The sequence below is a fragment of the Lutjanus erythropterus genome, chromosome 13 (genome assembly GCF_056507025.1).
Source record: "Lutjanus erythropterus isolate fLutEry1 chromosome 13, fLutEry1.hap2, whole genome shotgun sequence".
Classification (NCBI taxonomy): domain Eukaryota; kingdom Metazoa; phylum Chordata; class Actinopteri; order Lutjaniformes; family Lutjanidae; genus Lutjanus; species Lutjanus erythropterus.
In genome coordinates this window covers 6,657,338-6,672,551 of record NC_139329.1, presented here as the reverse complement: position 1 = coordinate 6,672,551, position 15,214 = coordinate 6,657,338, and the positions used below count along the sequence as shown (strand labels likewise).

The window sequence follows — 15,214 nt, the reverse complement described above, 5'->3', positions numbered from 1 at the left end:
GAAAAGCTGCAATGTTTTGTCCTTTCCTGTCGCAGACCGTAAGTCATGTAGTCTGTCTGCTGACATCAGTAAGTGTTGCACCATGTTGATAGTCTCTAATTCAGCCTCCACAGGTGTACTCTTGGGAAGATAAGACTCTGCTCAGGGTGTCAGCTAGTAACATGTCTCTTCCCAGCACATAGATGACGTCTAGGTCATATTTTTGTATGTGTGGCATCAAGCCCTGCAGCTTTTTAGGCACGCTCAGTAGGGGTTTTTGCATTATAGTTTCTAATGGCTTGTGATCACTTTGCACAGTCACTTTGCGGCCATGTGTACTGGTGAAAATTTTACGTCCTGAAAACCATAGCTAAAACCTCCTTTTCTATTTGCGCATAGCTGCACTCTGTTTGTGTGAGTGCTCTGCTTGCGAAAGCGACTGGCTTGCCCATCTGCATGAGCGCTGCGCCCAAGCCTGTGTCTGAAGCATCACACTGTACTGTCAGCTCCTCGTCAGGATTATAGTATTTCAATACTGGAGTGTTCGCTATTGTCTCTTTCAATTTGAGGAACGCCTCCTCATGTTCTGTTGTCCAGTTCCACTCACTGTCTTTGTGTGTCAGGTCTCTCAACACCTTACACTGGTCTGAGAGGTGAGGGCAAAACTTGGCTAGGTAATTTACCATTCCTATGAGCCTCTGCACTGCTTTTACATCTGTCTGTGCCGGCATTTGCTCAACAGCATGCACCTTTTCCGGATCTGCTTTGAGTCCATCTGCCGTCAAGCAGTGTCCAATGTATGTTGTCTCCTTCTGTCTTAGTCTGGATTTTTCAGCATTCAGTTTTATGTTCTTTTGTCTGCATCTGTCCAGAAACTGTTTCAGTTTTCCATCATGATCCTGCTCCGCTTCCTCTTGTGTCTCCCCTTGTCCCGTGATCAGGATATCATCCGCAATAATGTACAGACCAGGTACATTGTCCACTGCTTGTGTGAGCTTTCGCTGGAAGATTTCAGGGGCTGGACTTATCCCCATCAGCATCCTCAGCCATCTGTAACGTCCAAATGGAGTGGCAAATGTTGTCAAATAGCTGGACTCCTCCTCCAGCTGTACATGCCAGAATCCATTCTTGACATCACACACTATGAACACTTTAGCTTTTGACAGGTCCAGTAAGATGTCCTCAATGATTGGCAGTGGGAAGTGACTGCGCTTTAGGGCTGTGTTCAAGGGTTTGGGATCAATACATACTCTTGGCTTGCCATTCTGTTTCTGCACTACCACCATAGCGCTGATCCAGTCTGTGCTGCATTCAACAGGTGTAATGATTCCTCTGCGTTGCAGGTCTTGTAGCTCTGCCTTCAGTGGTTTCATCAGGGCCACTGGGACCCGTCTCTTTGGCAGCTGCACCAGCTGCTACAAAAATTTCTATTAACATTTTGTATTTTCCTTCAAGACAGCCATCTCCAGTGAACACATCAGCATAACTTGTTTTGATTTGTTCCATTGTCCACTGTTCTGTTACAGGTTGTTCTGTTGTGACTATACTGTCTATTGCCATGATGTTCTCATAGTGCACTTTAATCAGTTTCATCGCCTCACTGGCTCGCTTACCCAGCAGAGGCACTGCACCATCTGCATTTACCACTTGGAACTCCAAGTGATATAGCTTGTGATTTCTTGGATTTCTTATTTTAACTTGGCATTTCCCCATTGGCCTCAGCTTGTTTTTGTTGTACATTACTAGTACACTTTTAGTGTGTTCTAGCTTGGTGTCTGGATTCAGCGGGTTAATGGGGATAACATTGCAACTGGCACCACAGTCTATCTGGAATTTGACCATGTCGTTGCCTAGCAGCATGCCAGCATAGAGAAGCTGAGTGTCCCCTTTAACTTTGTCAGTCACTTTTCCATCCCCTCTCTGGGTCCACATCTTTGCTTGAGTCTGTCTCCACTGCATCCACTATCTCAGTCTCTGTTACAGTGATACAGGAAATATCTTCATATTCATCACTCACACATTCTGCTGTTATTGTACTCACATTTTTCTTTCTCCTCTGCTCCAGTTTTGCTGCAAAGTAGTTCTCTCTGCCACACTTTGCACACTTTTTTCCAAACACTGGGCATTTCTGTTTATGTTTCTCATGTGTTTTCCTGCAGAATTTACACTTCACTGTGCTGTTACCTCTCCTCTGGGACTGTGCTCCTTGCACAGCATGCACCTCTTCTACCATTGGTCCGGTGATGGTTGGAACCAAACAATAGTTCCGATTTTACAGTTAGTGCCTTTAAAGCGATAGTTCACCCAAAAATGAAATTTCACTCAATATCTTCTCACCCTGTGCTGATGTGAGGATGGGAGAAGATCTTCAGTTCACAGAACACTCCCAGAGCGTTGCAGCCAAATCCAGAACAATTGAGGTGAATGGTGACCAGTTTTAAAATGTAAAAAAAAACACAAAAAAACACACAATGTTTCCATACTGCTCGTGTGGAGTAATCCAAGTTTTGACGTGCATATTTATTACTCACTGCAGCAGAGGTGGGTAAACATTAACATACAGCAGCAAGTTGTCTTCTTCTTCTACCACTTGAACCCTCTGTGTGACCAAGACAAATAGTACAGAGTACAGGTAGGACTGCTGCTCACTACTGCCCTCTTGTGGTTGGGAATATTAACAGCTCTAATCACAACATTACCTTCAGCAGTTGCTCAGCAGCAGCCTGTAAACATAAACGGACTGTGGAATCTGTTTCGGCTCAATATTATGACTTTATAAACAGCAAATGACTTGATTTAATGACTTTTGTTAGTATAAAATATGAAGAAGTGTAAAATATCACTTCTTTGTGGCTGTTCAGTCAGACAGACAGATCAATAACTGAACTTAGCATTTCATTCTCGCATGTAGCTGCAGTGAGGGTCAAGCAGCACAATTTATATTAACATGATGTTGATAAATGTTGAAATGACATTCTTCTGCCTCAGAAATAATCATTAATACCACCAGAGAATAAATGTGGTCAAAATGTGTCATTTTTGAGAAAATATTAATCCCCACCTCTCACCTTATCACACCTTAACATTATATTGCTGATATTTTTTTGCCCCCCCCCCCCCTCCCGCCCCCATGTTCAACTCAAGTTGGAGCCCATGATGATACCACTCATTTTTATAAAAAAAGAAAAGAAAATTAACATATTTTCAATATGATAAATGCAAAGTGGATTAACAACATTGATTTTGATGCATTCTGTTATATTATGTATCATATGAATTCTTAGTTAGGGCCAAAAACATATTTTGTTAGGTCACAGTGACCTTTGACCTTCATCTACCATAATCTAATCAGGTCATCATTGAGTCCAAGTGGTCATTTGTGCCACGTTTGAGGAAATTCCTACAGTGTGTTCTTCAGATTTCATGTTCATGACAGTGTGATGACCTGAAAACATAATGCCTGTGCCTGCGACTGTTGCCAGCATGGAGTCATTAAACAATATTTTTAAGTCAAGGTATTTTCAATTCTGAATGCCAGAGGTTCCTCAGCATACAGTCATGAATGTGCACAAAAAAATACATTCAAACATGTGAAGTCTGGGGCCGATTGGAGAATGCATATTGAAGTTACAACAACTGTTTCTTGGCGAATTGCTGAAATTCGATTCCACAGCAGATATGAGTGTTTTATGAATGCTTGATCACCAAGTACCTTAGATTACACACACCGATTCTGAAGTCAATCTGATTAATTTTGTGGGAGGAGTTTGTTCAAATACAGCCCATGGACATGATACATGTGCCTACCAATTTTCATACATGAAGGTACTGCAGGGGCTGCTTATTTGAAATTTTGCATGAGGTCCAAATGAGCTTTTTTTTCCACACCGACTGGGAATTGGCATATAGATGTGTTCAGGCTGGGACGCCTATCAGACATGTTAAACTTCAGGCAGATTTAACTGTGTGCACTGAAGTTAAAGCAACTGTCTGTGTCATGGTGAAACATCAACATTTGCTGTGTTGCCCAGGCAACGCTGTTTGACAAAACATCATGATCTTCACAATACGTCATTATCACAGTTTTAATGTCTTAAAACATGTCATTCACTAGGTGGCGCTATGACTTTGACTACAGACTGTCATGTAAACGTGCTAAGGCCAGGACTCTTATCAAATGTGAAGTCTGGGGCAGATTGGACCAATTACACTAAAGTTACAGCAACTTCCTGTTTCATGGCGAAACATCCAAATTAAAGACCATGCAGCGACCACTGAACAGGATGCCATAATATACATGTATACATACACGCACACACACACACACACACACACACACACACACACACATATATATAGAGAGATACACATATATACATAAATACATATGTGGGATGAAAAAGATAATAATAACTCATAATTAATGATTCAATATATATATGTATATGCATATATGAGATAAAACAGAAGTAAATATATATATTTTTGTTTGAACACTTCGTTTCAAGTATGTAAAACATTTTGTTTTGTTACTTGTTTTTTTTTTTTTCTTTTATTGAGAGTTTCTTCTGTGAACTTGTACAGGTTTTCTGTTATGTTTTAATTTTGTTATTCTTACTATATTTTTTTCTGGTTTTATTGTTTACTCTCTTTGTACATGTTTGAACTATAAAATATATCTATCTACCTACCTAAATATATAGATATGAAGTATTTAACATGTATATTTTTAATAACACAAGATAATATAAGGTGATGATGATTTTTTAAAGACGTTTATAGCTTTTTAAAAAATGATCTGCTGACCATCATCAATCATTCACTTCAGACTGGTGTTTTCCCCACTGCTTTTAAGACAGCCGTAGTTAAACCACTCTTGAAGAGGAACAATCTGGACGCATCATTATAAGAGAAGTATCGACCTGTTTCCAACTTGCCATTTTTAAGTAAGATTTTAGAAAAACTTGTTTTTAACCAGTTAAATGATTTTATGACCTCGACAAACACTGCTGAAATATATTAATCTGGTTTCAGAAAATATCACAGCACAGAGACAGCATTAGTGAAAATTGTCAATGACATCAGGTCAAACATGGACACAAAAATGCCGTCTGTCTTAGTGCTTTTAGATTTGAGTGCAGCGTTTGACACAGTAGATCATACTATTCTTTTAAACAGACTCTGTGATTTAATTGGCATCTCTGGCACTGGTTTTAACTGGTTCAAATCATATCTCACAGACAGGAAATTCTTTGTCAGCATGGGTGAACACACATCTAGTTTTTATCAAATGAAATGTGGTGTTCCCCAGGGGTCAATTTTAGGTCCAACTCTTTTTAACCTCTACATGTTACCACTTGGAAATGTCATCAGGAGGCACAGTATGAACTTTTACAGCTATGCAGATGACACACAACTTTACATGGCTGTGTCTCCTGATGACACAGGACCACTTGATGTCCTTTTTAACTGTATTTTAGACATTAAGTCCTGGATGGCAGAGAACTTTCTTCAGCTCAACCAGGACAAAACTCAGGTTTTAGTTATCGGTACAGGGGATCAGAGAGAGAAGCTGACTAGCAAACTACAGGCCGTCTTTATTTATTTATTTCTATGTTTTATTATTATATATACTTTTATTGTTTTAATATTTCAAATTTATCTCCTGTGTTTCCTCATTTCATTCTTTTTAATTCAAGATGGCGTTTCCTCAGTATCATGATGTAACATGAGTGCTGATTGTGTGGGTTTGTGTGATCCTGTGTGTGGGTGTGTGGGCGGGGTGGGGGGGTTATTCTTTTTTCTAAGACTGTAAAGCACTTTGTGCCACAATTCTTTTTGTATGAAAAGTGTTATACAAATAAAGTTATTATTATTATGTGAAAATGGCTTTAAAACTTGTCAATTATTTCATTATTTATTTACAAATTAACTTTTCCCAATATTTATTGATAAGCTGCGTTGTGATTTGGGTCACGATGGTTTGTAATTTCGATAAAGTTGTTCTTCAGAAAAAAAAAAAAATCAGGAAACACTGCTGTTCAACACTGGTACAGATTCAAACATAAACAAAATTATTCTATATGCTAATTCAGCCTGTATTCATGATGTCATCACAGAATGGAACTCATCATCACAGATCTTCAGAATCAACACAGACTGACTTCACATCACACAAGAGACACAAATCCACTCACACTCAGCACATCAGCAGAGTTACACACAAGTTCTAGTTATCTGCAGGAAATTATTTTCACAAATATTAGTATCGAAATCTCGTATAAAACAAGACGACGGCCAAGATGTCGAAGAATCTTCGTGACTCCAAGAACGATTCAGGTGAGTGTGAAATCCTGATGAACAGTTTCTTATCAAGTCATTTCAATGTATTTTTCTGAAAATAAGTTAAAAATCTGTTATTAGGTGCATTAAAATACTAACTTCCAATGCAAATTCTTTTATTGCAAGTATTTTTGACAGTTGCATTTTTAGTTTTTTTTTTAGTGCAGTAATCTGCATATTGAGACAAACTATAAGACAGACTCTAAAATCAAATTCTTGAAACAAGTTGTTTTATCAGAAACAGATTATAATATTCCATCTTCACAGTCAGATTGTTTCAATAAGAGGAGGTTTAAAAATGTAAGAATTTAAAGTAAACCAAAACATTTCATTAATTGCATGTATTTCATATACAGAAATCCTGAAAGAATACTCTTTTCACCAAATAGTGCAATTAGAGAGTTGGGTATTGATTATTTCATATATTCTCATATACTCTTCAACTCTTAATATGTTAATCACTATCACTCAGTAACTAGTTACTATAGCTTGGCATTAAAGCAACAACTGTTGGTTATGAAGAGACGATATAACAGCTTCAGTTCTCCATCAGTCTGAGAAGATCTGTTTCTGCAGGGATCTTTCCCATAATGTTGTGAGATGCAAAAAAAAAAACAATCTGAGCAGGAGTTTTGCAGAAATGTTCACTGAGTTCATCTCACTTGTAGAAACAAGCAGCAACACCTCTGAACCCAGCACCAGCATGCAGGTGACAGGAAACAAAAGGAAGGCCAGCACGATGCTCGAGTCACCCAGGAAAAAGATGAAAAGTGACTGCAAAGGGGACGGTCCTGTAGCCAAAGGGACCAAAAGAAAGTCCAGTACCGAAAGCGAGTCTCCCAAAAAGAGGCAGAGGAGTCACAGCAACAACACTGACACCAGCAACCCGCTGCCAGCAACTGACACCATCACCAACGCTGGTGAAGCTCCTGGGACGACCAGCAGCTGTGACCCCTCAGTGAGTTCCAGCAGCCCCTCGTCCTCCATACAGAAGCCCTACCTGAGCTCCAGGACCCCCTCATCTTCCACACAGGACTCCTCCTCGAGCTCCAGGACCCCCTCATCTTCCACACAGGACTCCTCCTCGAGCTCCAGGACCCCTTCATCCTCCACACAGGACAACAGGAGCACATCCCACTTAGGTAAGATGATAAAGACAATGAATTTGTGTGTGTTGTTTGTATCTAAGTACATTTACCATCTTAATAACAGATAGTCCAGCACATAACCTAAACTACAACATGTTGTTTTTTTTACACTTTGGTTTTGCACTAAATAAAGGAATATTCAGATCAACTAAGTTTTGTGTGGCTGTGGACAGGGTCAGAACCAAATTCAAGAAAAGAGGAATCCTATTTACCAAAATGTCAAAATATTACTTTTGTGATTTGACACACATTAATAAATACTAATTAAAAAACAAACATAAGTTTTGGATTTACACATGATGAATTGTGTCAGCTATAATGTATAACATCCACCAGCCTTCAACCTGACTTTAAACACAGAGGGGTTACACTAAGATGTTTATTACAACTATGTGTGTTTGTTTGTGTTTGTTGCAGACTTTGAAGGCAAATACCTGCAGGCCAACCAACTCGGAGAAGGAGGCTTCGGATCAGTTTATGCAGGTTACAGAAAAGTGGATAGTTTACCAGTAAGTATTATGTTCATATTCACACACACACATACACACACACACACACACACACACACACACACACACACACACACACACACACACACACACACACACCATGAGGCCTGTGGAATACATGTGATGGAATAACTTAATTGAGACACAAAAAGAGTAACTGTCTTCAATACAGTTACAGAAAAAAATATGTAATCAGATTACAGATACATTTAGTTAAAATGAGGATTATTGACAGGATTTAAATTTGAAAATAAAAAATAAATAATGATATACTGCAATGCACAATGTGCACTCATTACAACACAAGATGGCAAAGTGCATTTAAATGCTCATAATCCCAGCTAATAATCTAAACATGTATTCACACATAAGAGAGGAAGGAATAGCTGGACAAACAATAAATCAACCTACAATAACCATAAAACATAAGTCTAAACAATTTCACCATATTTGGTAAGTAATGGAAAGCAATCAAGTTACATTACTATGATATTATGATACTTGGATTAGATTACTGACTACATTTGTTTAACAGGTTGTAAATCATTTTATCAGATTACATTTTTAAAGTAATCCTTTCAACCCTGCACATCATGACTCCCTAAACTAACCAAAGTACTGCTGATTGTGTCTTGTAGGTGGCGATCAAACACATCTCTAAAGCATGTGTGATGACTCAACCAGTGGTAAGTGCAAGATGATTATTGATTTCTTATAACTCAGCATTGGCCTACAAAAATCCATCATCCCTGCATCATCCATCCACTAAAATACTAATGGTTTTGTTATGTATATGCTTTCCTTCAGGTCATACAAGGAGAAATGTACATGATCCCCACTGAGGTGCTCCTCATGCTCAGTGCAGCAGGTGGACCAGACTCAGCAGGCAAATCTGCGGTCGTGACATTGTTAGACTGGTATGATCTTGACCAGGAGGTTGTCCTGGTCATGGAGAGACCAGTTCCGTCTGTGGACCTGATCGACTACATGATTTACTCTGGTCCCCTGGACGAGAACCAGATTAAGGTACTGAAGCCTGATCGTGTTTCTGTGTCAGTCTATGGTGTGTCCAAGTATCACCCAACAGTCCCGTCTTCTCCGTTCTAAATCTGTTTCTCTTTATCTCTCTCTCAGAACATCATCAAACAGTTACTTGAGGCAGCCATCGCCATGCACTCTGAAGGAGTCTTCCATCGTGACATCAAAGCGGAAAATTTACTGATTGAAACAAGCTCCGACGTCCCTCGAGTGCGGATCATCGACTTTGGATGTGGCTGCTTTGTGAGCGCCGAGCCTTACCTCAAGTTCTCTGGTACGATGTCTGGTTTATGCTCCTGTTCTGCATCTGTCTGTCAGTTCCTCCAGGATTTCACAGGCTGTTTTTGAGATTGTTGTGACCTAATCTGTCTGATATCACTGCAGCCTTTTTTAAAACTGTGATGCATGTTGCAATGTTTTCAGGTGTTTTTGCAATCAAATTACAGCAGCAAATTATTTTTTTTATAATTCATAAAAACTTAAAGGTACCTTCTTCCAGTGAGAATAAAACTGCATTCTGTTCTGGTTGTTCCAAGTAACCTTCAAAGAGGCTCAGGAATATGCTTTTTATGTGCACTTGGGGGTATTTCACAAAGAAGCAAAGTCTTTGCATTGATAAATCTGAGCATAGATAAATATCACCAACACTGACAAACATTGTGTTCTTGACAAAAAAAACCAACCCGTGACAAAATCAAATTTATTTAAACCCTCCTTTCTGTCTCTGTCTGTGTATTGTAGGAACCCGTGCGTACGCCCCTCCAGAGTATTTCATGCAGGGATCATATGAGGCAGCCCCAACCACGGTGTGGCAGCTCGGCGTGCTGCTCCATGGACTGCTGGAAACAGGCAACCAATTTTCCACCTCCGAGTACCTCCACAAAAACATGACATGGAACTACAGCATTGACGATGAGGATCTAAACGTGACAGAAGGTAAGACAATGCTGGTGTCAATACAGCACTGAGTTTTGCTCCTGATAGTGTGTAGATCTTTTATCTTTCATGTTCCAATAGACCACTGAAGCTTCCACCCTCATCTTTGACTGTTCTCTGTCCTTTCTTTTTTCAGAGTGCCAGGATTTCTTGAGGAAGTGTTTGACAATAGAGCCAGAGAAGCGCGCCGCCCTGGAAGAGCTGCAGCGCCACCCCTGGTTAACATAATCCTGCAGACGCCCACCACTCCACCCCACCCCCTGAAGACCATCCCCTAATCCACATTTCTAACTGATGACCTGGACATTGACCTTGACCCATGACAAAGACAACTTTCTCCTCCTTTCTTCTTTCTTCTATCATCTTTTCATGCTGCTGAGTCACTGACCCACTCTGAGTTCATACATGCTGGGTGAGAGGGGCTGCCCTCTGACAGAGCTGCAGCGCTGACTAGTGCCATGTGGCAACAGATAACTGGCATCATGCATGAATGACATATTGACAAATATTTCATTTTTAAATATTTTAAACGACTAGTATTTCTGGTGCCGACTAGCGTTTGTGGGGACGTTTAATTGTATAGTCGTCCATGTGATGGTAACCATCCTTTGAAGGGGTCATACTTTTACCTGTCTGGACATGAAAAAAACATGATACAATCCTTATGACAGTAAAATGGGCTGTTTAAAGACAATCAACTGCAGTAATTCTGTTCTCAGTAGAAGAAAATGAGGGTAAGAACAGTGTTTTTAAAAAAAAAAAAAACGTGATATGAAAATTTTGTCATACCGCCCAGCCTTAAGCCCCACACCACCCCCTGAAGACCATCCCCTAATCCAGTGTTCCCCATCCCTGGTCCTCACAGCCCACTGTCCTGCATGTTTTAGATGTTTCCCTGCTCCAACACACCTGATTCAAACGATCAGCTCGTCATCAAGCCTCTGCAGAAGCCTGACAACAACCTGATCATTTGAATCAGGTGTGTTGGAGCAGGGAAACATCTAAAACATGCAGGACAGTGGGCCCTGAGGACCAGGGTTGGAGAACACTGCCCTAATCGACATTTTTAACTGATGACCTGGACATTGACCTTGACCCATGACAAAGACAACTTTCTCCTCCTTTCTTCTTTCTTCTATCATCTTCTGACCCACTCTGAGCTCAGTGACTCAGCAGCGTCTTCGGGCGGCACGGTGGAGTTTTCATGTTCTCCCCGTGTCTGCGTGGGTTTCCTCCGAGTGCTTCGGTTTCCTCCCACACTTTAAAAACATGATAATTGGACTGAATTGAAACTTTAAATCAGGGCTTCTCAAAATTAAATAAAACATTTAAAAATTGAAGCTTTGATGGTTGTTTTTTATTTCCTGTATCTGTGGTATTTTCTGTGCTTACAATGACTAACTTCATTTGTACAGTATTTCAGAGGTATACATATGTCAGAAACAGCCAGCAGCAAACAGCAGACAGAGTTAGCTACTAGCTGGTGAACATAGTGAAGCATTTTCTCTCAAAAGGAGAAAAGGAGAAATCTGTAATATATTTACTGTAATAAATCAGAAAATGACCATGATGTGTCATCAGCACTGCAGGAAACATGTTAAAGGATAACTTCATAATTTTTCAGTCTGGACTCTATTTCTCTATATTTATATGCATAAGCGCCATCTACGACTAATAATAGTAATAATATAAAACTGATATGCAGGAATGAAAGTATACAAGGTGAGATACATTACAATGAGGTCAAAAAACAAACAAACAAACAAAAAAATGCTCCAACTATTTGCTCATTAAAAACTTTTTCAGATGTGTATTGAACAATGATAATGGAAATGTTGATTGTAGAGATGTAGGTAGATTGTTCCAAAGAGTTGGTCCTCTGTATTTCGGTGTGTATTGATTCAGGTCAGGTCAGAAGTCTGACAATATGGAAGACAGAAGTCCTTTGAGTGTCTTGTATAATGACAATCAATGTCTGAGGAAAACTTAAAAAAAAAATCTGAAAAGTGTTCGGCAATTGATGAGTTAGGTGTACATGTTTGTACATGAACACGTGTGTTCATACACATGTACATGTATTTTTTATATCATTACAGGATTCTTCAATTTTTTCAGAAAAGTAAGTTTTTGGGTTTTTTTTTTGCAGTTTGTAGTAATTTGGTGAAATAATTTATATTTTTAGAAACTGTGCCATAGGGTGGCACTAAGAACACATTTTTTTTTTAAATTGAAGATATTTGTACCTGGCATGATCCAGGGCTTAAGGCTGACATTTCCTGTTTATATGAACAAGTGGAATTTATCAAATAAATATTTTCATAAATATAAGATAAACCAATCCAGCATCCTGATTTTTGAAGACTTCCTACCATGAGGCTTCCTCCATCAGATAAAACTTTAAATAAATCTTCATTCTTTTTGGTGAACTGTCAACATTTCATCCTCACATCAGATTTGTCATGTGGATTAGTTTTGGTTAAAAAAAAAATGAAATATTGGGAAAAGATCAGAAATGTCAGTTAATAATAATCCAGAGCTGATCATATGATCAAAATAATTTGTAAATATATTATCAATAAAAGTTGCAGATTTGTTATCCTAGTTGGTTTATAGATGAGAGGATGAAAATAAAATGAATAAAAAGTATTCAGGAATTTTGTAGACAAATTAGACTGACTTTTAAGTGTATCAGTGTTAAAGTCTACTAGAAGAATTCATACCTTTCTTTTGTTACTTATCAGCTCTACAGTTGAAGACATCATTAAAGACACCAACATCAGTATCTGGTGGACGATAAATGCAACCAATTATAACATTTTTCCTCCCGAAACTACTGGAAGTTGGTATTTCTATGAAAACGGATTCTTTTTCAGTTTTGTCAAAGCTGTTACTAAGTTCTTGTCTCTCAATAAACTGAAAATTGCTGTCAACAAAGATTGAAACTCCTCCACCCCTTCTGTTTTGTCTTCACATTATAATGTGACACTGAATAGGCAGATACTATCAGTGAGCCATGTTTCTCATAGAGCAAGCACTGAAAATGTATGATTTAAAGTTGACTGATGTTGGAATAAATGGTCATAATTTCAGATAAACTGTGTATGTTTAAATGAAGAGTTGGGAAAGTATTTTTATGCCCTTGATCTAATAAACTATTAGTGAACATATTGAACTCCTCTTCATTCTTCATTATAATAATTACATAGACCTTGGTGCCTTCTTAAGTTGAGGAAGTTTATATCTGAAACAAAGCAGTCATTATACTTAATTAGCAACGAAGTGTTGGACAGAAAACTGTAACATACTATAATACAGCCAGTGCTGGAACAAGCATCCAATAAAAGTAAAAATACCACACTGTGAAATACTCTTAAGTCTGCAATGCAGGATATCAAGCTCAACCTCATGGAGAACGTTTGGCCTGAAGAGTATCAGACCAGACCAGATTATTACATTTGTTCAGAAGTGTCATCATTCAGGCTCTGTGGCTCCAAACACGAAAATCACTCCTGCTTGCTCTGGGCTTGTCTGAAAGTGCATACTTATTTGTTGCAAGATTTACACAGAATTTAGTGATTACTACTTTTTGTGCTTTGACATTAAATGTAGCTGCCACAGATGCAATTACATGAAAACTGCTTAAAATCTACAGAAGACTGGTACGATATCATTCATGAAATCTTTACAGTGGAACGAATCACCTTCTCCACCTTCTCCAAAGGTCTTGCATTCAAAATCTTAAAAATATTTATTCAATATTTCTTAGTAGAATTGATATAATAAATAATATAAAACATACATACACACATACATATAAGCAGTATTTTGATGTTGGAGTTCATTGAGGTGAAGCTACTGTTAATTACTTCACATAGTGTTGGTTGTTTTCATCTCTAACAATCATAAGCATCATATTTTAATTTCTATGTTTTGCATGTGTTAACTCTTCATCTAAAGCTGCAACTAATCATCATCTTCATCAACAACAAATCTCTGAATCAAGGTCCTGAAATGTTTTGTTCAACTAACAGTCTAAAACTATATAAAGAAAAGCAGCACTTTCTTACAGCAGACAGGCTGGAACTAGGGAATGTTTGGCTGTTTTGACTAAAAAAAAACTTAAATAGCTTATTGATTTTCAAATTAAAAATTGCTGGTCAATTTTAGATTGATTCACTAATTGGTTAACCAATACATTATTCCAGCTTTATTAAAGTAACTTAAAACATACAGTAATTTGCTTTGAGTTCTTACAATTTTGAGTTTAAAGGGCTGATTTCCTTCCACATACTAACTTTTCATAAAGCACTACAACACAACAACAACAACAACAACAACAACAAGCAACCAGTTTTACTTCTGTGAGTTTATTGCAGGACAAGAGCAAACATCATCATGAAATCCTGCTCCTGGGACCAAGAGCATCTAAAAGCTTATCTTCACTACACATACACACACACACACACACACACACACACACACACAGGTCTATGATTAGTGTCAGGAGTGCACGTGAACAGCTGCAGCCGCTTGAGGACGTCTCAGCATCAGTCTGCATCTTCACTGAAGCAGTCCCTCTGCAGCCACCAGGGCTTGTGAAAAGCAGTGGAATATAATGCTAAGTGTATATCGCCTCCTGGTGGCTGGAGAGAATATTAACACCTAAAACCAATAAGTTAGTGAACAAAACACCACTGTAAAGCATGAATAATGCCTCATGGCCTGAGGCTATGAGTCCTCTGCATGAGTTCGACTCCCACTTGTGGCCCTTTGTTGCATGTCATTCCACCACTAATGTAATCAAGTTACATTACTTTAATATTGTGATACTTGGATTACGATACTGATATTTTTTTAACAGGTAATTAGTAACTGTATCAGAATACAGAATACAGCAGTGAAGAGTGAACAGTGAAATAACATTATATGAATGTAAGTTATCAGACTAGAAGGTGAATCAGTTGTTGCAGCACAGTCAACTCAAGTAGTCGTTCTTTAGTCACACAACAGATAAACAAGTGAGGAAAATACTGAAATCCAACTATAAAAAAACATTTCTAATTGCAAAGCACATAATGGTTCTTTGGTTTCTCGCATCACTTCACTGCAGATCAAATCTTGGCACATAGTTTACTATAGTCGCCTCAACCACAAGAAAGTGGATTTAGCACAATACCAGATAATAAAACCATTAATATAGAACAGTCATAAATAAAAGAGTAAAATTCTTCACCTTCTTCTATTGGACGTAGTATTCTAAAC

The 15,214-nt window shown here is 38.4% G+C and overlaps 1 protein-coding gene across 1 annotated transcript; it reads left to right on the top strand.

Moving 5' to 3' along the window:
• The first annotated feature begins 6,281 nt into the window (after positions 1-6,281).
• Positions 6,282-10,260, top strand: LOC146316093 (serine/threonine-protein kinase pim-2-like). Its single transcript, XM_084734041.1, has 8 exons — positions 6,282-6,318; positions 6,990-7,463; positions 7,887-7,978; positions 8,617-8,664; positions 8,786-9,004; positions 9,113-9,290; positions 9,758-9,952; positions 10,089-10,260. Exons 1-8 carry the CDS (start codon positions 6,282-6,284, stop codon positions 10,178-10,180), a joined length of 1,335 nt encoding a protein of 444 aa, XP_084590167.1. The 3' UTR covers positions 10,181-10,260.
• Positions 10,261-15,214: the final 4,954 nt, after the last annotated feature.